The sequence below is a fragment of the Orbicella franksi genome, chromosome 5 (assembly GCF_964199315.1).
Source record: "Orbicella franksi chromosome 5, jaOrbFran1.1, whole genome shotgun sequence".
Lineage (NCBI taxonomy): Eukaryota > Metazoa > Cnidaria > Anthozoa > Scleractinia > Merulinidae > Orbicella > Orbicella franksi.
Window position 1 is genome coordinate 25,532,401 of NC_138149.1, and position 26,230 is coordinate 25,558,630.

The 26,230-nt window shown below is 40.6% G+C and overlaps 3 protein-coding genes across 4 annotated transcripts in view; 2 read left to right on the forward strand and 1 right to left on the reverse strand.

The window, feature by feature from the left end:
• LOC145487280 (uncharacterized) overlaps positions 1 to 26,135 on the forward strand; it is a 29,636-nt gene extending 3,501 nt beyond the window's left edge. The window contains exons 2-4 of one of the 2 annotated variants that reach the window (XM_081466027.1): positions 727 to 1,398; positions 20,139 to 20,693; positions 23,472 to 26,135. In XM_081466027.1, coding sequence (XP_081322153.1) covers positions 727 to 1,398; positions 20,139 to 20,693; positions 23,472 to 24,100 — 1,856 coding nt within the window. In that variant the 3' untranslated portion in view covers positions 24,101 to 26,135. The remainder of the gene's footprint in view (positions 1 to 726; positions 1,399 to 20,138; positions 20,694 to 23,471) is intronic. The other variant, XM_081466028.1, reaches the window with a different exon arrangement.
• Positions 5,401 to 14,083, reverse strand: LOC145486879 (ATP-dependent RNA helicase DDX42-like). The gene is made up of 12 exons (XM_081465590.1): positions 13,903 to 14,083; positions 13,286 to 13,333; positions 12,681 to 12,778; positions 12,478 to 12,571; positions 11,778 to 11,858; positions 11,036 to 11,137; positions 9,691 to 9,810; positions 8,848 to 8,921; positions 8,371 to 8,421; positions 8,170 to 8,280; positions 7,273 to 7,461; positions 5,401 to 6,858 (listed from the first exon to the last, which is right to left on the reverse strand). The coding sequence occupies exons 1-12, from the start codon at positions 14,081 to 14,083 to the stop codon at positions 6,703 to 6,705; spliced, it is 1,305 nt and encodes a 434-aa protein (XP_081321716.1). The 3' UTR covers positions 5,401 to 6,702.
• On the forward strand, positions 14,163 to 16,399 carry LOC145486882 (uncharacterized). Its single transcript, XM_081465592.1, has 2 exons — positions 14,163 to 15,257; positions 15,888 to 16,399. The coding sequence occupies exons 1-2, from the start codon at positions 14,930 to 14,932 to the stop codon at positions 16,397 to 16,399; spliced, it is 840 nt and encodes a 279-aa protein (XP_081321718.1). The 5' UTR covers positions 14,163 to 14,929.
• Positions 26,136 to 26,230: the final 95 nt, after the last annotated feature.

The following is a 26,230-nucleotide window of genomic DNA, read 5'->3' on the forward strand; positions in this document are numbered from 1 at the left end:
TCCACAGTTTAAGTGGAATGATCTCGGCGAACAAGATGTGATAGGGGAAGGGTCGTTTGAAGCCGTTTTTATCACAAAAACCAGGAACAAGGACGGAAAGCCAAAACAGTGGTTGACAAGAAATCACCCGCTTTTAATAAAGATTCCCCATTTTAAAGATTCCCGCTTTTAAAAATTCCCCATTTTAAAGATTCCCGCTTTTAAAGATTCCCGCTTTTAAAGATTCCGCATTTTAAAGATTCCCGCTTTTAAAGATTCCCCATTTTAAAAATTCCCGCTTTTAAAGATTCCCCATTTTAAAGATTCCCGCTTTTAAAGATTCCCCATTTTAAAGATTCCCGCTTTTAAAGATTCCCCGTTTTAAAGATTCCCGCTTTTAAAGATTCCCCGTTTTAAAGATTCCCGCTTTTAAAGATTCCCCATTTTAAAGATTCCTCGTTCCCCGTTCCCCGTTCCCCGTTCCCCATTCCCATTCCCCGATTCCCCGTTCCCCGATTCCCCGTTCTCCGTTTTAAACATAGCCAGCTAGTAATGAAAACTTTAGGCTATCTTTAAAACAGGGAACGGAGAATCGGAGAATGGGAATGGAGAACGGGGAACGAGGAACGGGGAACGGGGAACTAAAAACTCATTACCATTGACACAAAGTTAAGATTATTATAAATGCTTTGCATATAGTAGTCTTTCCGTCCTTTCCATTTAGAAAAGTTTTTTCTTTCTTCCCAGAAGGTCAATCCTCTAAACTCTACAGACACAGCCGTCAACTTGACTCAACTAAGAATTCGACAGAAGCTAAACACACAGCAGAAACGGTGCTCAAAATCAACAACCTTTTATCAGAGGCGAGAGTCCATCTCTGTCAGTCAAAGGGTGTCACGTGCTCGTCTGGTCCCCCAGGCCCTCCCGGTCTGCCTGGACTAAGAGGACACAAAGGAGCCCGGGGACGAAGAGGACAGAAAGGAAGGACTGGAAACAAGGGAGATCAAGGTATTATGGGATCGCCAGGAAAGAGCGGCAAGCAAGGCATTATGGGACCTGTGGGACTACAGGGAGAGACTGGAAACAAAGGCGAGAAAGGAGACATAGGACCCGCTGGCATGCCGGGAGTTAAAGGCGAACCTGGTGAATCGATATCATCTCCTGCTGTTGTTGTTTCTCCTGTGACGTTGACCGTGAACGAAGGTGGAACAGCGTCGTTTCTGTGTTCAGTCAGCGGTAATCCTGAGCCTACTGTAGCGTGGGGTAAACTGGGCAATCAGTCAAAAATAATTCAATCAGGGGTTTCACGTGGAAAGTTGGAGTTGGAGAAGGTGACCAGAAATGACTCAGGCGTGTATCAATGTGTAGCAACAAACATCCTGGGGAATTCACAGGAAGTGGTGCGATTAGCAGTAAATGGTGAGTTTCTTGAAATATTAAATGCTAAAAAAATTATCGATAATAGTTATTTTAGGGCAGGTTTACAAGTTTTTAAAAAATTAATGTAGCACCTTGTTTTTATGTTATCGGGAATAAACTTGCTCTCTCTTCCTTGTGTAAACTTAAAGGATTAGTTGATAATTCTCAATCAGCTCTAGACCGAATAAAGGCGTTTGTATGGGTACGGTGTTCTAAAGAAAGTTAATCTAAAAGTAAGCAATAATTTGACGAGTATCAGTTGCACTACCAGTACTACTACTACATCTTTAGTGTTCCCTGAGTCTATTAGAAGCAACGGCAGATGCAACACCAATTCATAAAGTTTAAATACTCAAATAATAACGTTTACTTAATTTCAGTTCTTCCCCGTGTTTCTCTTCAACCGGGACCTTCGTACGTCACCGAAAGAAGTAATGTCACTCTACCAACCTGTCACGTGACCAGAAACCCGGTACCAGTGGTGACCTGGAGGAAGTCATCTGGTCAGTTACCCAGGGAAGGACGCACTATAACAACAGTGTCTTAAAAATTTCCGATGTCCGTAAAAGTGACTCTGACGCATACTTCTGTTCAGCAGTCAACCTTTTAGGAAATATTGAAAGGAAAACTATCTTAATTGTAGTTTCTCTTCCTGTGTTTACCGTTAAGCCACCTAGAAAGGTGTTTGGTGTTACTAGCGAAACTTTGACGTTAAACTGTAGCGCTGCTGGTGATCCACGACCAGTCATCAGCTGGACAAGACAAGGAGCAGCACTGCCCGTGGGAAGGAGTCACAGGACAAACCATGCATTTATCATAAGAGATTTGAGAGTAGGGGATGCTGGGAACTATATTTGTGTGGCTACAAGTGCAGGAGTGTTTGACACCGAGACTATAAGTGACGTTGAAGTTGTTAAGGGAAGAGGTACAGGTAAGATACATTGTATGGGTGGAATGATTAAATTATCACAATTATAAAGAGAGTTGATTCCCAGAAATACATTCCTAGAAGTCTGATAGTACTTCTCTTCACCAAGAGAAACAAAACTAGTCAGCTTGCGCTGCCTTTTCGTATTTAAGTCGTGAATTGCAATAGCAAGTTACCTCAAAGTAACTTCTAAGTATACTTCAAGCGAGAGAGCCATTTATGGGCTGCCCTGGATTTGCTTCTCTTACAAAAACTGTCGATTAAAGTTGTTGCTAAAGGAACAAACAGCACGGGTTCGCCTGAATATCTCGGCACTGTCCCGGCAGTGTGAATTTCACTTCGAGTGAATGCACCAGGGAGTGCAAAGGCACTTACACGACTCCATTCATCTTCCAACTCGCGGAATGCAGGTCTAATAATTATTATTAAAAAGCTCATTGAAGTTGGAGTTTTACATTTTATATGTTGGCTTTTATTTTCTTGAAAGCCAGATGTCTGAAAGCAAGCGAGTATTACGAAAATGATGGGCATGTTGAACGGCAAGTCTTGTGCTGTGTTCTGATATGCCGAAGAAAAACCCACTCAATTGATATTCTGTTCGTTGAAATTGTTTTAATAGTGCATAAGTAAGCTGGTAAGGATGGTTGAACTCGACTTGAAAGTGTACTTCGGCTCTTTTGAGATGCGTTGCCATAACTACATAAGGGGCTACCTAAGTTGAAATTAGACCCGTTCACATCTACAGTACTTAAGGTCTGCTTACTCCACTAGTATATGGTATTTTCCCTTCTGTGTTACCATCCAGGGTAGAATATTTTTTTTAATTGATCTACGAGCGCGCGTTGGATGAGATGGCAGATGGTCAACGAGGCGCGTAGCACCGAGTTGGCTATAATTATCTCGTATCCAACAAGCGCCAGTGCAATAATTGTTTTATTAAAAACGTCCCAAAATATGAGGTAGGGGGTATGAGTTACCTTATACGTCCGGGGCCAGAGTGCATATCCCGTTCGACATGTCTGGGACAGCTTGTCTGATATGTAGTCCTGAGAAAAGATCTGTGAAGAAGTACTGTCAGAATCATTATTTTCGCTTAAGGAAGCTTAGGTTATTCTTTATTATAATTTTTCTGCTGTTTTTAAAGCATTAGTGTTTTTCACCATAGGAGTAGCTCGATATTACGCATAGCTTATAACCTATGAAACTATAACTTAGGAAAAATTATAACAGATGAAACTTGGACCAAAATTCCTTCCTGTCACTATCTGCCCAGATAACTGATTAGAAAATCTATAATTAACAAATAGAGAAGCTTAAGCCGTGTATTACACTGTGATAAAACACGACGGGCATTTGAGAACACGAGGGAAATGTAGAAAATACGAGCCGAAGGCGACTGTTTTTTGCATTTCTCGAGTATTCTCAAATGTCCAGAGTGTTTTATCACAGTTAAATACAAGGCTTAGGCTTCTTCATTTGCTTTATGATACAGAGGTAATGTGGCGAAAAACAATAAAACAAGTTTTCTATGTTTTATACTCTGATAAAATTTTTGTCCAATCAGAGTGCGCGCAAGGTCCTATTTTTATTATAAAACCTGATATACGCACGCTAAGCATGAACCAATTCTTTTTTTAAAGCGTAAGTTTCTCCTTGTTTATCAGATTGTTCTGATCTGCTAAAATCAGGCCATACTCAAAGTGGATTGTACTCTGTCAACCCAGAGGGTAGAGGACTCTTTACTGTCTACTGTGACATGCGCACTGACGGTGGAGGCTGGACCGTCTTTCAGAGAAGACAAGATGGCTCGGTAGACTTCTATCGGGGATGGAACGACTACAAAACAGGCTTTGGTCAGCTGACTGCTGAGTTCTGGTTAGGAAACGACAAGATCCACCGACTGACGACCTCTAGACCGAGCTCTCTACGAGTGGAGCTGGAGGACTGGAATGGAGCTAAAGTGTACGCCAAATATGGCAGATTCAACATTGGTGTGAGAAGGCGCAGTATCGACTTGAAGTTGGTTCATATTCAGGTACAGCGGGAGATTCGTTAGCAGGACATAATAACATGGCGTTTACTACAAAAGACAGAGATAATGACAGGTATGGTATCAACTGTGCTGTACGCTATACAGGCGCTTGGTGGTACGAAGGTTGCCACGACTCCAATCTAAACGGACAATACCTGGGAGATACACGTGCTGTCCGAGGAGCCAGGTGGTACTACTTCAGAGGTGATCTTTCACTTAAATTCACTGAAATGAAACTGAGGCCGTTATCGTAGAAATAATACCAATAACAGGTTTAATCCTGTTAGTGACGAAAATGCGCATGCCAACATCTGATCTTCGCTTATCACAGCTAACAGTAATTGATCGATTACAAACAATGATTAGTAGTTGTTTCATTAACTTGAGTGGAATTCTTGAATTGGAATTCTTATGAACATAAAAGTAGTTTCCTCAACAATCATTGATTTTAAACCAGAAACTGTAATTTTTACAGCAGTTGTTCTAGCAAATGATTTTCTAGTGGTCGCTTATCACAGCTTTTAATAATTAGTCGATTTAATTATTAAGGAAACGGTCGGAATTTTTGTAATTTTTCTTCAAAAAAATGAGCCAGAAAACACGAGTATGCCAGATTGACTTAAAGTTTTGAACCTTTCCTTGAAAAGGAGATGATTTTCTGGTATATATGACCCGTTGTTAATAAATTTGCTATGGTGAGAGCTGGTGTTCAATCACGCCATAGTTAATAGAGGGGAATGGTTATGAAACTCTTTAAAGTTCTTTGTTGTATGTTTTTGTTCTCTTTCTTGGCCTTGACCGTGCGCAAAACACAATAGTTGTTTACTCCGTACTAAGGAACTAACCAATAGAAACGTGTTGGTTACGTAATTCGTGCATAGTGTATGAGCGCGAAACAAAAGATTGTGCACGGTCGTGGACCTTCCAACATAAATCTTGGCATCTTTGTCTCCTCCTTTGATGTTTGTCGGGCTTCATAACCAGTCCCCTCTATTAACTATGATCACGCCTTCCTTTTCTCTTCCCGGCGGTATGTGGCAAGGGCGCGAGGGGGTAGGGGGGTGGACAGGGTGGTGGCCATGCGGAGGAAGTAAGACCGCTTCATCCCAGGTTATGTGATGGCAAGGAGGTGGATGGAACAAAAGAACGGGAACTAAATTTAGCGACCATCTGTAGTTTCTTGTTATCAAAAGGAACATGCAAGCCTCCTAAAATAAGTTATTCTAGCCGAGAATTGTGACCTAAATGGAAAATGAAGACCAAAGGAAGGGAAACTAAAATACATAATTAACGCCAAATAAACTTTTACGCTTCAGGGTGATAGGCAAACGCTTGTCAACAAACCAAGGTGAATTATTAGGGAGAGTCTTAGCATGAAGACAATAGGGTACAATGATATCGCTTATGCCCTCGATAAGAAGCCTGTGCTGTCCAGAGTTCTTTACATTAGCTACATGGCTAAAATCTACCGTCCAACATGTATATATGGTTCAAACACTTCAAACCTTTTACTCCAGGATTTTCAAGGACAATTCAGCAATTTTTACAGACTGAGTTCCCTCAAAGTATCAAGCGAAATTTGTTTAGATCGAGGGAGATAAAATACAGAGTGCATTGAGGGCGTGCAGGATTACTTGCACTGTTAGAGTCATCGGAATTAACTTTTTGAGACTAAAATGTTTTCTTAACTTAGTTTGTATATAAATAAAGTATTGTTATTCCCTTATCCATGTTAGCCTTGCTAGTTTATCTCGGCTGTAGTCTCAGGGCATTTGAAGACTGCTGCTGGTAAAAATTCAAGGATTTTTCTTCATTTCAAGGGCTTTCAAAGGGTATGACAATTTTTCTTGGAGTTTTCAAAGCGGGTGCTAACCATAAGTATGTAATGGTCATCTTCTATCAAGCCGCTGGTTTTCGTAGTCCTAAATGTTCGCCCATACACCTCTGGCTCAGACGTGAGGAGAAGGGTCCGGAAGCTCTTAATAATTCTGTTGCTTTTTATTTTTATTTCGCCTTCTTTGCGTTTTATTTTGTTGATGTACTCGTCCTTTTTGTCACTGCAAGCTTTAAAAGTCCTACAAACCAGGTAACTATATTGGTTGAGAACAAATTCTGCCTAGTTCAGCTTTTCTCTACGATGCCAACAGTAGTAACATGCGAGTAACAAGTCAACTTCATTTTTTGCTCAAATAGAACCACATCTAGGACAATACAAATGTTAAAACTTTCTCATTGTAACAATTGTTCTCCGAGGAGCAACGACGAAGATACAGCTATTCATGTCATAGGAAAAGCGATGGATTTTTAAAGTCTGTCTGCTCTGGATGTACCCCCGCGATTTTCACTAGACTGGATCCCAGCGTGATTTTTTGTCGGGCGGTTTTGGTGGTTTGGGCGCTTTAGGCCTGTCGGGAGGTTTGGCAGTGCTGTGATGACTTCTGACGTCCCACGTGTTGGAGGTGGAGGAGGCGGCGGCGCAGAAGTGAGACTTGTACTGCGCCTGGTGAACGAGAGTATTACAAAACGTGACTGAAGCGTGACAGAAGCTGCCATAAACGTGACTTAGTTCATCTACGTGACGGTATGTCACGGTTTACTATAATCAATGTCATTTCAGAGTTAACAGTTTGCTAGAGGGGAAGGGCAAGAAATAAACTCGAAAGAAACAACGACGGAAAAAACGAAATGTAATTTAGACAAATTATGTGCGATGAACTTGAAAAAAATATAAATTTGGTTTATCTTTTAAAGAGGCGTCGTCCGTGACGTATCAACCTTAAGCTAGCGTAATAGTAGCGTGACGGTATCGTGATCTTCTCTTTGTCATATTGAAGTAGCGTAACTTACCAACTTTTAAAGGACATCATGTAACGTTTCCTAACGCACTAAGAATGGAGGGATGGAGAATAAATACCTGGAAGGCGGCTTTGAGAGCTGATGTTCGATCGTTCCTTGCTGTAGAAGCGAACACTCCGCCTGACGCTGAGGAAGATGGCGGACGAAATGAAGACTTGGACGAAGACGATGACACGGAAGACCATTGCGGATAAGTTGAATCTGAGTGGGAATGCTGTGCTCCTCTGTCATCACCAACATGGTTGTCCTGTGGGCAAAAAAAAAAAACAAGAAAATCCTTAACTTTTCTGTTCTCTAGAAACTCACTGCTAACTTTCTATTCGTAGTTGCGTGGCTTAGATCCAACTGAATTCTCGGTTGTCTCGAGGGAATATCGCCCAAAGCAGAGACGCCAAAGTGCTGAAAAAAACTCCACATCACTCCTTGTGAACATTTGTGCATATGGAATTTGAAAATTGTCCTTTCTTAATGGAAAAACTTTTAACTTAAAGCAAATGAGGTGTTTGCAAAACGGTTTAAAGGACTGTAGTCAACCAAAACCAAAGCTGTGGCCACATCCGAGAACCAACGCAGTGAACCAATCAGAGCTCGTAACATAAACGTGATAGTCGTGCTTAGCGCGGGAAAATGCGCACGGTCGAGTCGCAATTGGTTTCAGTTAAGCTCCTTATTGGCTGAAAATATATTAGCACCGTTCTGATTGGTTTCAGTTCACCCTGAGCACGCGAGATCTTTCAGGACACAGCCTGGTACAATAATTGAAAAATGTTGGCCCAGCAATGAAGCAATCTTATTGGTTGATTTTATTGAGTTATTAACTCTCTAGCCCAGCTTAGTCGTGTAATAAAGTAAATCAACCGCCGATGAGGGTATAAATGATTAACCTTCTCATTGACCGCAACTTCATAACAAAACAAGTATCGTAATATCCATTTATCTAACAAAAGCAGTTTACCGTCGATGCCTGCATTCCCAGGCGGGGTCTTTCACGCATGCGTGGTCTTCCCTCTCTTCCGCTGGCTTTTCCTTTGCCGTGACGGAAACGCGACTTCCGGAACCAGGCGTTCTGTGAATGAGAATGAGACAGTCACACAGACACAAAGCTTTAGAACTCTTGGAGTAAACATATCCAAAGATAGTGAAAAGGTCTTCATACCTTCATAGCCATGTCCATCAAAGCTTCAGGGACCGCTTGATTGGCACCTTCCTGAGGAGGAAAAAATGAAAACTAGCCCTCAAAAAAAGGAAAATCCTCGGACACACAATATAAGTTATACAACGCGCAAGAACCGCGTGGAACTCTCTCGAACACACGTTTCGCGCGCGTTGCAAACACCTGCAGTTGACCTCCATACTCCGCTCCAACCTCCCACAATAAAATTGCAAATTGCGGTATTGGAAGATGCACGAGTTGTCTCAATACATCCCAAGAGCGAGTATAACGAAAACTTCGATTTCTCAAGTAAGATTTTCTTCAAAGAATTAATTAAGTCCTCATATTAGCGTAACTGGGCTTGCAAAAACCTGCTTCTGGAGTCAAAGAACTTATATAGGGAGAGAGTGTCCTCTTCGTCGCCAGTCAAATATCTTATTCCGTTACCCTTTAAACATCAAAGCAAACTTTACAACTCACCAAATTCCGCACCAGATCTCCTGAAAAGTTTTGGTCCGCAGACGTAAGGAGCGTATATGCCACACCCTTTTCGCCTGTACAAAGAAAACAAAAACATGGTCTCAAATCGCCCCGTTCATTATCAAACAAAACAAAACCGCAAGAAAAATTTTCTATAGAGGTTTTGCACGGCAGCCATGTTGCATGACAGGAACAATAGATTCCTCTTCCTATGGGACAAAAATGTTCTTGCTAATGTAAAACAGTTTCATTGTTCCTACCATGCAACATGGCTGCCGTGCAAACCTCTGTAACCCACTCCTCGGCATTATGTAATAAGTCGAATAATCTCTTGTATTGTGATTGGTTCTTACTTATGATCTATTGGAGGACAGACGTATAGATGAGGTCATTGACAATTTTGTTTCTTTACTGTATAAAAAAGGATGGATTTCATGTTGCCGTGCGTCTGTTCAGTAATAGATCACAGAAGACGTCAAAATGTAGTAAGAACATTACTGACACACACGCCTAATGGCTCTTTATTTTTCTTACCACATTTTGAGGTCATTCGCGATTACTTAGGGTGCGTTCCTTTGGGGTTATCTGGATCAGGATCAGTGATCCAAGATGGTGCATCAAAGGAAACGAACTCTGGTCACAGATTCATCGGTTCCTTTGATGCACTAAGATCCGAGTGATCTTGGATCACTGATCCTGATCAAGATCACCCCAAAGTAACGCACCCATTCCGAAGAGACACACGGCAACATGTAATCTATCGGTTAAATAGTTATCGAGTACAATCTAAAACGGTCTTGAAGAGCAGTAATATGAACGAAGGCGACTGCAATGAAAGCTTACCTGCTCTTCCAGTTCGACCAATCCTGTGCGTGTGTGTGTGAATGTCGCGTGCAACGTCATAATTTACGACAGTCTTAATTGACGGGATGTCCAAGCTATGAAGGAACGTGAAGGAACGTGCTATGAAGGAATGATATTAACACGTGTACTCTTTTTAATTTAACTTATTTTTGTTCAATTAATTTCTAATTTCTGTGTTGAGTACAAATAAAGTTGTTGTTGTTGTTGTTGTTGTTACGTGACAGCACAAACGCTCAACTTTCTGAAAAAAGATTTTGAATCGACGGTCAACAGTTATTATGTGTTTTGCTGAGTTTAGGGTTTGCCGAGCTCTTCTCCGATTGGTTTGAAAAAGAATCAATCATGCTAAGCCAATCAGAGCTTACTTTTTAACCCAATCACGTGTGCAACGCAAGCCAACTATGACTTATGGCGTAAGCAGCTTTTCCCGCGCTTTTTTTCCCACGCTTTGCGACGGTTGTGTTCTTGCGCTGAGCTTTGACTGGTTCATTGCTTTATTTTAGACATCGGTAAGTGATGATGGAGGGAACATTAAAACATTAGAAACAAATGTCACAAATTAACCATAACAAGCTCAACAATCCCTAACCGGCTGGAGGCGAAGCCGTTGGCTCGGCATTGGACGTCGGCACTAGTGTCCCGGGAAAGTTCCGCACCATTTCCCTGGTAACGTTTGCAACATTTCGGAACTTTTGGGCCAATGGATAGGGTCCAGGGACCCGTTTCTCGAAGGTCCCGAAACGTTTTCGCAACCGGAAAGCAGTAGCAAAATCTCAAACCTTATGATTACAGAGCTGTTTTATTCACATAGCACTATCATTAATATCAACAGAGGTTCTCTTCATAGAAGAAGTTTCAGGCGTGCACACCTCTCTGTTTTTCAGATACAGATTAACTAAAAATGGTTTTGTGGGCCTGAAAAGTTTCCAGGGCTTTCAATGAGAAACGGCCCCTGGGCCGGGATGTTTAAAGCCCGATTAAGCTAACCCAGGAGTGGTGAGAATGCGGATTTCATTTTTGTAACTTTTCGTGAGGTTTTCTGTTTACATTGTTTGTCATTTAGTCTTGAGTTTGAATAATCTCCAACTTCACAAAACATAGGCTGTGAAAAACATTTTTACTCAAGGAAAATTAATACTTCGGTTAACTTCCAATCCTGGGTTAGCGTTAACCGGTTTTCGAACAACCAGGCACTAGGGTGTATAGCGGTCAAATGGGACTTGAACACTGACCTCCGAATTTCAAATTAATCCGGCGCCTGAACCACTTAGCGCTGAAACCGTTTCTCTACTTACAAAAACACAAAGAATAGATTGTTTCTTACCAGCCACATCGGTGGCGACCAAAATAGGAATCTCCTGTTTCTTGAACGAGTTGATAACTTTATTTCTCTCGAACTGGTCCATGTCTCCATGCAGCAAAACCACTAAAGACAGCAACATGTATCATTAGTAAGAAACATAACAGACTAGAGGAATTTAAAACGCCTTTACCCAGTCAGTTCTCGACTGTGAACAAAGTCGTCGGTAACAATAGAGCGAGTATGTCAAGCAAGCTATCGATGACAAACCTCCAAAACGTTTCATGGTTACTGTCAACGCAACAGTGACAGACATCGGCATGTCGCGATCATCTTCGTTGGCAGCAGTTTCCCGTTAAATGAAAGAACCTTGCACGAAAAAGATTTTCTCGCAAAAGCGGCGGCATATGAAGTAAACGCTAACGAGCAATACAAAAAGCAATAATTGTCGACTTGTTTTAGATATAGTCGTCGACAACACACTGTAGGCTTGTTTGCAATCGACGCCCTAAAACAACTAAAGACAGATTTAACAAAGCAAAAGAAGTTTCCCGAAGAAATCCCGTTCTTCATTTCTAGAAAAGCATTCTCCTTGATCGGAGATCTGTTGACTCGTCGCCATGCAATCCTTGTGGAGGAACGATCGTGCAGCTGGCAAAACAGCTTTTTCAAAAGAAGCTACCACGGGAAAATCAAGGGAGATATTATTTTGAAGCTACGCCAACACTCTGTAGACCAAAAGATATGCTAAGCGCACTGAACAAACCTTCAAAATCTTTGGTTTTAAGTTTTCCGGCGAGTTCTTCACTGTTGGCCTTTTTCGTTACGAAGATAAGTACACTGCCAGCTAAAGTAGGAAAAAGGCCGGGGAAAGAAACTTAATTAGCGTTAACTAAAAAGTTCTTTCCCCTAAAACTTAATTTCGAAAACACCCCAAAGCTTAAAGTAGCTAAAAGGTCAATCATACCAGAAACATACTGAAGAAAGCCCGGCCGAATTAGATTTAGAATTAGAATCAGACCACCCTATTAAACTGTCTATCATTCAAGCGACGGACAAACGAGAGAAAAGCTGATACGTTTGTCAAGATAAACTTTAAGAACACCTCTCCAATAGTGTTTTCACATGACTTAGCAACAATATTGGTGCTCCAAAACAAAGAAACGGCAGTCAGTTAGTGTCCCAAACCAATTCTGATACATGTAGTTGACTCGGGCTGCGCCCTCGTCAACCATCACGCAATAGAAATCTCGAGCTCATAATCCAATTGTTTCATATATGACTGAGAAAAATACTTCATTCAAATATCACTCATAGTGTAATCCTTAATTGCACTCGCTTACATACAATTACCTGACTTACAGGTTGATAAAAGAAAATAGCAAGGAATTATTAGAGTGTTGTTTTGAAAGTAACTAAATGTTTCACTTTTTTTAGCGAAGGAAAAACCATTTTTTTGACAGTACCTGATGTGAAAGAGACCAGATGTCTTGTCAGCCGTGTCCATTTGTCAGTGACACTCGGCAAGATCTCCACAATCTGCGTCACGTCTTCATTTGCCTGAATTGTCAAACAGAAAACGTCAAACGGTTAAGTCCATCACAGATTGTCAGACTGCTCGATTGCGAATGCCAAAACAAAGAACGCGCTTACCGTTCTTAGCGCTTACCTCGCCAAGTTCTCCCACGGCCACTCGGATAGGATCCGTTAGGATATCCCGACAAAGCATTTCAACTTTCTTCTTGAACGTCGCACTGAAGAGCAATGCTACGAACAAGATTATGACAAGAACGTTCATGACAGCTATACAACTGAATTTAGGCAGGTAAAGAAATAATTGCTAGGAATTAACCGCTGCTAGGTTAAGGTGGGTATGGAAGGCCAAGGCGTATTGGTTACCGCGATCGTATCTAGATGGAGCAGGTTCGGGTTTGGGTCTTCTGAAGACACTTAACTTTCAGAGTGCCTATCTAAGCTTGTATTCGGAACCGGAACAATAAATGCCGGGGAGGGGCGGGAAGCGGGAGGGGGGGGGGGGTTTGAACAAAGAAGAATATTATTCAACCCGGGAGAAGTAGAAATACCCCTAGTACCTTCATGATACAGAAGCTAGAAATAAGTGCATTTAAGTGCTGAAAGAGCTACCCCGTATAAACAAAGTTGACTTTAATTTAATACCATGATGGGCCACTCGGTTCGAGTACAGGCTTTACCAAGGTCTCAAGGATTTTAAAACATGGGAGTGAAATTTAAAAATTATGTGGTAAAGCTTACTTTGTCTGTCAGGGCGAACATTGTTTGCAATCGATCTCACTTGTGGCTCTGCGGAACAAACATTCAATAACATCACAAAGTTAGCTCATGGTTCTGTTGATCTGTATCACGACCTGTTCTTTATACATCCAGTGACAAAAACCCTTTCACTTTCATAATCACGACTGCTGTACAATCAACTAAATCTACTTTATCGCTTGCATCAAGGTTCTTATATACATAATGATAGCTAACTTATACGTGATACAAAATACAGAGGATAATAATTAAGAGTTTCCTTTGGCATAGACAACTTAATTACAACATAACCGCAGTTTACAGATATGGGTGAACAGTTATTTAAATCCAGCGGAACTAGGAGGTAATCAGAGCAGAATCCTATGCTTATCTTCTTTTTGGAAGGAACTAGTGTTCCTACATGTTTTTAGACGGAAAGCACGAACTAGTTTTTTTATATATATATTCCACGCGACACGTGGTAGGAATATTTTCACGGATACTTTAACAACAAAGGGTTATACATGGATCATATTTCCGGCCGTAATTATGTAATCAAAGCACATTGTTTGTCACGCTTTGTCACGTTATTCTTACCTTTACAACATACGTAAACTTACCTCGGAACCAGACTGCTTTGTAGCCGTATTCTCGTGTGGACGACAGAAAAGAAAAGCTTATACATTTTACCAACCTATCTTTTCCGTCCAGCTGAAATGCTGTTACTTTGCAGAACTGTTCCGTAGAGGTCCGTACTCCGTATGGGCCCAGCAATTTTTTCACACTTTCTGACGCAGCCATCTTGTTTTTTCGGGGGAGGGGACGGGGCAAAAAGGCAAAAAATTTCAGTAGATGTTTGGGGAAAATTGCGAATCGAACGAACTCCTCACAACTCACTGATAAAGTTAATTCGAGGGACTGAAATAGCCTCGTTAGGAAAGCCACAATTAAGGTTTATATTTTTCTGAGCGCATACGTCTGTAAAAGCGAGTCGCAGTACACGAGCAAAGTTACAGACATTTGTTTGAAAAATTAAACGCAATTTTTCACCTCACAACAAATCTATGAGTGTCCGAAATTTGATCAAAAACCTTCTCCTGGGTGTTCTTTCCTTAATTAGTTGTCACTCACATAATCACTCTCAAACAATCGAAGTTTGACTTTCTCCATTTACTGTAATCTTTTTCCTTCTTTGCCCGAGAGAGGTGGCGTCAGGTGTATTTCGCTGATAATCGTTTCGTCTTCAGAAAGAACAGATGTATTATCCAAATCAGTAAGCTGTGTAACTAGCAGAAAAGTTTGCAGTTAGAAATGAAGTTTGGCAACTTCGTCCCTTGCTAGCTAGCCAGGAGTGTTGAGTTAAAAAAGATAAACCAAGCGAGCTAGTTTGTCTAATTTCTGCTTCGTTATTGTACTCAAATCACTTTTATAAAGAATTGTTTTACTTAGCTGAAAACTGCAGTGCTTTCAAAACTTTTTTTATGAACAGATGTCAGAGAGGATGCTTTTTTATCCCTATCAAAAATTGTTACTGTCTGTTAATTTGCCGTTTAAGAAAAAGTTCCCGTTACTGCTGAAGATGAATTGCAAAGGAAAAAACAGAATGCGAACTTTGTCCGGCCTCACATGATTAAGTGAAAATTTGGCATGCTACTCAGACACTTGATTTCAGTATCACATAACCAGCTGAAGCAGTACTTATACCGTTACCCACTATTCAGACTATCAACTACAACTCGCTGTAGAGTTGGACATTGCTCCAGTATCACCAAGATCATGACTGTTCAAAAGAAAAGTATGCCTTCTTTTGCTTCTATTGTTTCTGTTTTCTCCATTGTGTTTTACTGCGCCGGCTTTTTAAGAGTTGAGCTGGAACTATACGAACAAAAGAAAAGAATAAACGCTCTTGAAAGCGTTGCGGAGGCCAAGTCTCCGTTAAACGACGTAGACATGAAGATAATCAAAAATGCTCCTGGTAAGTGCGTCTTATGTAACTTAAGTTTAAGCAGTGTTAAGATCAAAGAATACAATCATCAGAATCATGACTTGCCCAATGTAAATACCGTACGGGGTTAGAAAGACTAGAAATAGCTAAGAGTTAAAATGAATAAAGAATGAACATGTTCTTGCTTGTTCCGTTTGTGCTGTGAACACGCAAAGGAAACAGAAGGTTGCCAGGTCAAGTTTTCTTTAATCCCATGCAGACAAATTTACAAAAAGATCATGTTTAGATATACTACTCTTCAACTGTGAATAACACAGTGATAAACTATAGTTCCTTGTCTTTCTCCGGCTGTGCAAGCTTACAGTCGATTTTTGATAGTTTCGGCATCAGGAAATGAACAAAGGATATGTTGTTCACGGATGCTGCTGTTACTATTTTAGTCTAATTAATGAGAAAAAACCAAGCATTTCCGTTGCGGTGATAATCTCGTACGCTATTCGCTTCTCGCACAATGGCTGCAGAACAAACACTTTAAACCTCATTGCCTTAAAAACTAAACTAAAGCATTGAAAATAATCACGTGCCAAGCTTTGAAAGCGCTGTAAAGGCTAGGTTGGTTAAAGGTCTTCTCGTTCAAATACACTTTTCTTTTCTTCCTAGAAATTCAATCTTCTAAACTCAGCAGACACAGCCGTCACGTTGACTCAACAGAGAATTCGACAGAAACTCAACGCACAGCGGAAACGTTTCTCAAAATCAACAAACTTCTATTAGAGTGGAGACTGCATCTCTGTCAGTCAAAGTGTGTCACGTGCTCGCCAGGTCCCCCAGGGCTTCCCGGTCCTCCAGGACCAAGAGGACACAGAGGAAGGACTGGAAACAAGGGAGATAAAGGTGTTATGGGATCGCCAGGAAAGAGCGGCAAGCAAGGCATTGTGGGACCTGTAGGACTACGGGGAGAGACTGGAAATAAAGGCGAGAAAGGAGACATAGGACCCACTGGCATACCGGGAAAAAAAGGCGAACCCGGTGAATCGATATCATCTCCTGCTGTTGTGTTAAGTGGCTACAGTACGCAGGTTTTGCAGATAACGTTTGTCGTTCTCGAAGCACGCAAAGTTCGCTTTTTAGCAGAAACCAAACCTCTCTCTGTTTCCTTACGGTTAAAATAAGACGAATGTAGCGTTGACTTTTCTTTGAAAATAGCTATAACATTCAGTTGCTTTAAAAGTTTGATTAATAGTTACGTCGATTTCGACATTTCCGACCTGATGAAGCCATTTTATGGTGCGGTGAACTGAAAAAGTCATCGTAAACAGATAAAGGTGAACAAAGAAGCGTTTCAAGGTGAATGCATCTTAGTTTACTCCAACAAACACTACACTCAGAGAAATAAGGTTGTATCTCGAGGGTATGCCTGGTGATACTGGATCCTCAGTTATCAGTTATAATTTAAACCATTTCTTGGTTAACAGTTCGAGCTATTTTTCAGCTTTCAGTTAATCTTGACAAATTTAAATTAAAACGGCTTTGAAGGGCCGTCTGTTAAGGGATTTGAAGTTTGGAACACACTTGGCGACTTGACTACAAGGAGGACGGGGTTAGCACTGGTCCCCGCCCCATCCCCGGAACTCACGCACTGAGTAAACTTGAAGATCAAAAAAAAAAAAAAAAGAAAAAAAAAAAAAAAACAGAAATACGGCCAAACACGGTTGGCAGAGAAAACAGAGCTCTCCCTCAGAGTAGTGGCGTCTCCAGGGTAGCCTATCTTATGATGCAAAATAGGATGGACAGAAAAGAAGTTCTCTTCTGGTAGTGAAATAACTCGAATCATACGATGGTACCATCATGGAGAGATCTAGAGCTATGGCCAAGGGCTGCCATAGACCTTTCTGCAAGTGAATATATCATAGATCATACTTTTTAACTGGGGAGAAAGGTGAAAGACATGAACAATCATTACGATTATGTGCAGAACTTGAGCAGCTGTGAAATCAACGCCTGAAAATTAAATCAGGCTTGAACGGGAGTCGAACTCACGACCTCTACGATACCGGTGCAGTTCTCTTGCAACTGAACTATCAAGCCAACTAGGATCCCTTAACCACAGTTTAAATGCCTAAACTTCTAATGAACTTTCCCTTTTCTACTTGCTTCTGAGCAAAGATTAGCCGAACAGGGTCAAGCAGCATTCGATTATTTCTCAGAACTTTCGACTGACTGCTAACTAGCTGTTTGCAGACGAATGCAGTTGAACCTGTATATAACGCCCTTAAACATCCTTTGACGCCCAAGGAGCCATATATGGCTACTCAATGGTCGTCCTCTTTGTACCACTTGTGACGTCATCAATTTAAATGTCATAAGATATTCCTGATAAGCAGATGGTATAGCTAGGACAGATCTATCCGCACGACAGTCGTTTTTGGATATCGACGGCATTTTGACGTAGCAAATTGAAAAACAACATTATCAGCTTTGGTGCAAAAATGGTCGTAAAATGGTCCATTATAGCTATAATAATATACATGAAAAAATTACTCGATTCTGATTGGCTGGGAGCAGTGCAGTTTAAGTGTAATACCAGTACAAAAAGTGTAACACCGGTGCAAAAAGTGTAACACCAGTGCAAATTACACATCGTAATTCTGAATTATGATTGGCTGAAAGACAATAGAAAATTTTCGAAGACAATGATATAACGTAAACTGAGGACCAAAATTTTGTGCGCAAACTTTGAAAAAAGTTTTCTCGAATGAGAAAACACGGCTTCAAGAAAGGTCTTCCGGCACTTCCTCTTCGCAAATTTTTTTATGTGAGTCTTTCTAAAAGCTGAAATTGCACTCGCCGAAGTGGCTCGTACAATCTCAGCTTTTTGAAAAGTTCACTCGTGCAAGTTAATTCCAAATTGAACGAGAAAAACCGTATGATTACCTATACAAATTGATCAAGGTCCAATTTTCAGGCATTGCCCATAATTAACACTCAACTTTTCAGGGCAGCCAAAAAGAATATGGAACGCAAAAGGTAGCGAGAGTTAAAGGGCCGAGAAAAAGGAAAGGAAAAGGGCAATAAAAAATTCGGAACAGGCAATCAAAAAAACAACAACAACAACAACAATATTTTAATTTGGCACATGCTTATGCGCATGCACCAAATTAAAATATTCTACAATTTTGTACCTTATCTTGGGGAAATGTATCTGTTTGGTACAAAAAAAAAGAAAAAAAATGCTTTTCCAGCAAAACTAAGTCCCATTTAGCGTCAGGGCAGCCAAAAAACTGATTTCCTGAGGGTGGCCGTTATGTACAGAATCGACTATGCCTATTATCACTTTCCGAAGACCTTAACCTATTTTTTCCCGGGCTTTGTTCGTTCATTAGTTCGTTCGGGAGCCTAATTAGGCTTTCTGATCATCCCGCTCCCTTTGTATATCCAAAAACCTCTTGAAAAAATTAATAGTCAATTTTTTTATGGCATGCTAAGTGTTCAAAACTTTGTTTAAGTTACTGATAATCACGTGTCAAACATGACGTCATATCACGCCTAAACTGGCGACGTCATATTTGAAAATGTCCAACATTTTGAATACGCTATCTCAACTTCCAAAATTTCTCACAAATGCCGGAACACTTCGAAAATTCTTGGTCTTCGGCCCTTTCAATTTGAGAAGGGATATAAAACAAGCTGCGATAACAAAATAAACATGAAAATACGTAGTACATGTGTAATGTTTGTTAGAGCAGTTTGTTTTGTATAACTCCAAAATTAAATTATCTGAACACAAGAAATTGATTATGAAAATACAAGAAGAGTAAAGATAATAGAATAAAATCTTTACAATCCAAAATCTCGCTGAAACAGAAAGTCAAACCTTAAAAAAAAAATTAAATCTCAGTGAAAAAAAAAACTTGGTTGCATTTCCATATAAACGTCAAGTTACGAGACCAAACAATTGGTACACAAGATACGATAAGAACTTCTATTGAAGTGTCAAGATATGTAGCCCGAGCACAGTGATTGGTGACACATTCAAATTTACCCTGACAAATTTTAAGAACATCCACAAAGTTCCAGATCAGCGAGGGCGGTATATAGTCCCCCCACCGCCCCCTCCCCTCTTACCTCAAGGTTTGATGCAAATAGGGAGTTTAAGACTGGTACAAAGAACTTCTAAGAAGCTCCAAGTCATCTTCTTTCCAACATTGACTTTTTAGTGGTCTGATGATCACATAATTTTTCGTACTTCCCGCTGCTCTTAGACAAGCAGTAGAGTTTATAAAGCTCATAGGATCTAAAGCTATACTTGATTGCTTTTCCTTTATGCCAAGAACGATACACAGACGTATTTTTACTACAATAAAATAATTGTGTTCTTTGAGATTTATTGTCAGATGGCTTATTGTCTTTCCACAATCCTCTGTTCTCCATGGCAAAAGAAACTTAAAACAGCTTTCACTACACCACACTAAGCAGCCATATTGTTAGAAGGGGTTTAGAACCATGACTCGTCATATAGCGTGCCATTTCGCGCCGTTTTATTTCGGCGTAAGCATCCAACAACACTTTCTATATATCCCATACGTCCGGACATACGTGAAAGTGGCTAACTTTAATTAGTTACGAGTATAATGCTTTGCTATACCCCACTCTATCGAGGTGGAAAAGCTCAATCTACTCAGCTGACAATTATCTTAACGTTTCTCAACTATCAAGTAAAAGTTGCCAATTCTCAGCCTCCTACACGGAAGTCCAGATGGCTCGTCACGCAATCTTTCAGTCTTGCGTGACGAGCCATAAGGATGCCTGCGTAGAAGGCTATCATTTCAGCTGTTACCCCTGAAAAGAAAAAAAAAATGAAATCAAAAATTCTAAATCAAACCAGGCCTAATGATATTTACTTGGTTGCAGTTTATCCTCAAGTTTCTCTTCAACCGGGACCTAATTTCGTCACGGTAAGAAGTGACGTCACTCTACCAACCTGTCACGTTACCGGATACCCTGCACCAGTGGTGACCTGGAGGAAGTCGTCTGGTCAGTTACCCCAGGGGAGGACGCACTATAACAATAGTGTCTTAAGAATTTCCGATGTCCGTAAAAGTGACTCTGACGCATACTTCTGTTCAGCGGTCAACCTTTTAGGAAATGCTCAAAGGAAAACTCAACTAGTTGTGGTTTCCCTTCCTGTGTTTACCGTTAAGCCACCTGTAAAGGCGTTTGCTGCTACCGGCGAAACTTGGACGTTGAACTGCAATGCTACTGGCGATCCACGACCAGTCATCAGTTGGAAAAGACAAGAAACAGCACTGCTCGTGAATAGGAGTCAGAGAAAAGGGGAGGCACTTATCTTAAGAGATTTGAGAAGAGAGGATGCTGGGATCTATATTTGTGTGGCAACAAGTGCAGGAGTGTTTGCTGTCGAGGCAATAAGTGATGTTCGAGTGGGACCTATAGCAAGTGGTACCGGTAAGTTATGAATGGCAAAACTGTATATTTGTCGCAGAAAGAGAGTTAGCTTGCGCTAAAAGAAAGAAAAGAGAAGCATCTAGAACTGGGAAACGAAAAGACGGCCTGTTTTGGGTGGCAACATGTGTCACGTCATGAAAGAGAATAAGGAACTGACAGTCTGAGGTAACTCTATGACTAATAAGAAACGCAGTGCTCAAAAACGCTGACAAACAAATAACCTTTTTACCCTGTGACAAAGAAATATTTAGAAATGAAGTTTGCAATTTATTTACTTTACAGTCATAAGTTCTCACGACTGAATCTCTCGTCGACGAAAACTCGTGGCAACGCTTTCGTTTCAAGTAAACCGGAGGTAAACATTTAGCTATATTTGGAAGGCTTTAAAAGGCTTAAAAGCTTGTCCATAAAACTGCCAACGTCAGGCTAGTCGCAAGCGCACACTCACCACATCAACACTTCATTATCATGCATCATTACGTTTATTAGATGCTGTACGGTGTTGCGTGCACAATTAATACTGTACGAAAGGTTTTCTTTGGGTTAGTCCAATATTCCCGTTAGTTTCTCTCTAATCCGTCCACAAGTCAAATGATGTCTATCGCAGGAGCGTATTGATCCGTATGCATAGTGCACAAGAAGCCGGCATCTTTCGAGATTTTCTTTGAAGAATCGGCTAAAAGAAAAAACAAATCAATAAGTAAAGCCGAATTGACAAAAACTTAGAAACTAAAACTTAAGTGTTAGCGCTAGTGATTAAAGCAAAGCGGTTCGATCGGAGTTGACTTTCTAATATGGCGCATTATCCGCCACGAAGCAAACAGTCGCTTTATTCAGTACTATGTTAAACATTAAACCACGAATTGAGCATGTTATAATACGAAAGACCGCAAACCATTCATGTTGAAGGCTCAAGAAGACGCATTTCAGCAACAATGGTCTGTGTGCCAATCAACCTTGTTTCCCGGACTTTTTCCTGAGGGGAAAGCCCTGAAAATGAGGTTGTGCGCCGTTCTACAGCATCTGGCGATTAGGAGAACCGCGAGAGAGGAGCTATCCCTTTTAAAGTGCGTCTTCTCTTTTAATAAGGTCTCGTACTCTTATCATGTGCATAAGTGTCTTAGTTTTATAGTTAGGAAAGGATTTTTTTCCTGTACTAGTAGTATTCTATACTTTGCTCCAATTGATTCCTGCAAAGAAAACCTGACTGCAACTGTTTTTAATCCTCGCTACTACTGGAAAGTTTGACATGCGTGTAAAATTAAAGAAACGCTATTAATCAGTGACTTAAAATCCTCACTTAATAAAAACCTTAGCAGTGAGAAGCTGTTTTTTTATAAGTATCAATTTTGTTATTATTTTTCTTAGATTGTCACCAGTGCCTCGGTTTATTGTTAAATTTATAATTTTTTATAAAAGTTATCACCGTCACTTCGGAAGACGTATGTTGTAACATACGAAACGTCAAGTTAATACAGTTGTCTACTTGTAATGTTAAGGTTAATTAATCAACATGACACGAGCGTAGGACAAAGAAAAATTCTGAATCCCCGACAGGAATCGAACCCATGACCTCCCGAACACCGGCCGGGTGCTCTATCCACTTAGCTACGACAACTCATGGAGAGCAAGGTCATTTAACTGAGTTCATATATGACAGGTGTCCTATCGAAGTCATCGTGAGTAGTGATAAGTTAACATTTCATTGCTGAGCTTAAAATTCACCATCTTTATTAACTTATCACTACTCACGATGACTTCGATAGTGTTGATCCTATGATTGTTTTATTAAAACGTCCCAAAATGTCAGGTAGGGTATATGAGTTAGCTTCTACGTCCGAGGGTTAAGTGCATACATCGTTTGACATGTTTCGGACAGCGTGTCTGGCATGCAGTCCGGAGAAAAGATCTTTGTAAAAAAATTACTGTCAGAATCATAATTTGTAGTTAAATCAGCTTTGGTTATTCCTTATTTTATATTTATGCTGTTTTAAAACATCAGTGTTTTTTACCAAAAGAATGATTCGATAACCTATGAAACTATAACTTATGAAAAATTATAACTTATGAAACTTCGACTAAAACTGATTCCTTCCTATGACTATCTGCCAAGATAACTGACTAGAAATTCTCTATAGAGTTAGGTTACACTAAAAAAAAAATAATTGGTCCATACTTATCGTGCGTATATCGACTTATCGGGATGCACGCGGAAAGTTCGGAGAGCACTCAAAAAGCGTGAGCACTGCTCGAGGTACAGTCGAGAGCAACTCTTCCCAAGTGAATCCATAACCTGATATACGCGCGCTAAGCATGAACCAATTCTTTTATAACATAGTGACAGCAACTTGGGCGCTAAAACATGTTTTATTTGTGATTCACTACAAAGTTCTCACAAAGCACGGTGAAGAAAAAAAAAGATCCCATTATATTGGTTTCTAAAATTGTCAAGGAAAATTCGTTTATTCGAATTAATGAAAATGTAGGCAAACAAAGTTATAAATACTCAACGAAAATGTGACCAAAATGAATCAAAATGCTCAAAGACTCGAAGTAGGGTTTGGTTTGTTCAAAATTATGTTTGCATTGCCAAAACTTTAACAAAAAGATACGGCTCGCAGCAAAACTCGACGGAAAGTTTTCATTTAAAATAAAACTACTCAAGTCTTGTTATTTACACAAATTTTTACCAGGATGTCTCAATAGGAGTAAGGTAGGACCAGCGCGCGCACTATGTTATAATTAAAATTAACGCATAACGTTCTCCTTTTTTATCAGATTGCTCTGATCTGCTAAAATCAGGCCATAATCAAAGTGGATTGTACTCCGTCAACCCAGACGGTAGAGGACAATTTACTGTCTACTGTGACATGGGCAGTGACGGTGGAGGCTGGACCGTCTTTCAGAGAAGACAAGATGGCTCGGTAGACTTCTATCGGGGATGGAACGACTACAAAGCAGGATTTGGTCAGCTGAGTGCTGAGTTCTGGTTAGGAAACGACAAGATCCACCGACTGACGGTCTCTAGACCGAGCTCTCTACGAGTGGAGCTGGAGGACTGGAACGGAGTTAAAGTGTACGCTAAATATGGCAAGTTCAACATTAGTGATGAGCAGGCGCAGTATCGACTTGGAGTGGGTTCATATTCAGGTACAGCGGGAGATTCGCTAGCAAGGCATAATAACATGGCGTTTACCACAAAAGACAGAGATTATGACAGAGCTGGTAACAACATTAACTGTGCTGTACGCTATACAGGCGCCTGGTGGTACAGCAATTGCCACAACTCCAATCTAAACGGACAATACCTGGGAGATAAACGTGATTACCGAGGAGCCAGGTGGCACCACTTCAGAGGTACTCTTTCACTCAAATTCACTGAAATGAAACTGAGGCCGTCATCGTAGAAAGAATACCAGTAACAGGTTTAATCATGTTGGAGACGTAAATGCCAACATCTGATCTTCGCTCATCACAGTTTACAATAATTGATCGACCACAAGCAATAATTAGTAGCTGTTGCATTAACTTAAGTGACGTTCATTAGGAATTCTTATAACGATTAAAATATTTTCCTTTACAATCATTGATTTTAAACCAGAAACTATAATTTTCCCAGCAGTTGTCATAGCAAATGATTTTCTAGTAATAGCCATGATAGCTTGTCACAGTTTTCAATAATTAGTCGATTCAATTAGTGAAATCAGGAGCCATAATCGATTATGGCTCATGGAGAAATCTATGGAATGCTTACTATTTTACATTTAGAGAGAGGTTTCCTTTACAATTACTGATATGATAAGCCAGTAACCACGAGTTTGCGAGATTGCCGAGAAGTTGCGATCATTTCTTTTAAAAAGAGATGATTTTCTGGTATATATAACCCGTTGTTAATTACTTTACTGAGCTGATAGCTGGTCTGCAATCAGGCGTTCCTTTACCCTTCTCGACGGTGCGGGGCAAGGGGGAAGGCGGGGGAGCGGGACATTGGGAGGAAGCAAGACCGCTTCATCCCAGGTTATCTGGTGGCCAGCGTAGAGCAGGAACAAAAGAACGGGAACAAAATTTAGCAGACGAACTGTAGTTTCTTGTTATCAAAATAAATATGCAAGCCTCCTAAAAAAAGTTATTCTAGCCTAGAATTGTGACCTAAAAGGAAAATGAAGATCAAAAGAAGGAAAAATATGATACATATGACTGTATAATAAATCATACATTTTAACTGGGGAGAAAGGTGAAAAGACATGAATGATCGTTACAGCTATGTGCACAACTTGAGCAGCTGCGAAATTAAAGCCTGAAAATTAAATCAGGCTTGAACGGGATTCAAACCCACGACCTCTGCGATACCGGTGCAGTTCTCTTGCAACTAAACTATGAAGCCAACTAGGATCCATTAACAACCGTTTAAATGCTTAAACTTCTAATAAACTTTCCCTTTTCTTTTCCTTCTAAGCAAAGGTTAGTCGAACAGGGTCAAGCAGCATGCGATTATTTCTCAAAACTTTCGAGTGACTTTGAACTAGTTGTCTGGAGACGAATGCAGTCGAATCTGTATGTAACGCCCTGTATCAAGCCTTTGACGCCCAAGGATCCATATCCGGCTACTTAATGGTCGTGCTCTTTGTATCACTTTGGACGTCATCAATTCAAATCTCACCAGATGTTCTTGATAAGCAGATGGTAGAGCTAGGATAGATCTATCCGCGCAACAGTCGTTTTTGGATATCGACGGCATTCTGACGTAACAAATTGAAAAACAACGTTATCAGTTTTAGTGCAAAAAATGGTGGTAAAATGGCCTATAATTGATCAGGGTCCCATTTCCAGGCTTTTCCCATAATTAACACCCAACTTTTTAGGGCAGCCAGAAAGAATATGGAACGCAAAAGTTAGCGAGAGTAAAAGCGCCGAGAAAAAGGAAAGGAAACTGGCACTAAAGGAATTGGGAACCGGCAATCGGAAAAAAAAAGGACAACAACTTCAAGTCCACATTTTGGCTTATGCACATGCACCAAAGTGAAATATTCTACAATTTTGTACCTAATCTTGGGAAAATCTATCTAAGCGATTATTGCTATCACTGACCGCAGTTCATAATCTTGGGCGTCCTGTGGTTTCAAGGGAGACTATTTCGTGGAATGTCTGCATTTTCTGCGCTATTTTGAATGACGTCATATGTCATACGTCATATGCGCAAAGACTATCGCGCACCTCGTGGTTTTGGTAGTAGTCCAATCTCGTTCCCAGAGTCTTCGTTCCCCTTGACCAGCGGTCGGAAAACGAGAGCTCTGGGAGCAACCATTTTGAAATAACCGAATTCTGCCAATCCGGTTTCACTGCGCAGTCTGCATCTATGGCGCATGCCTGAAATGGTTGCTCCCAGAGCTCTCGTTTTTCAACCGCTGGTCAAGAGGAACGAAGACTCTGGGCACGAGATTGGTAGTAGTCTGAGTAAGTGAGCAATTGTAAGGCGGATTTCTAGAGACTACCTCCTGATTTATAGTTTACTTTATATGTTCACGAACACGACTTTG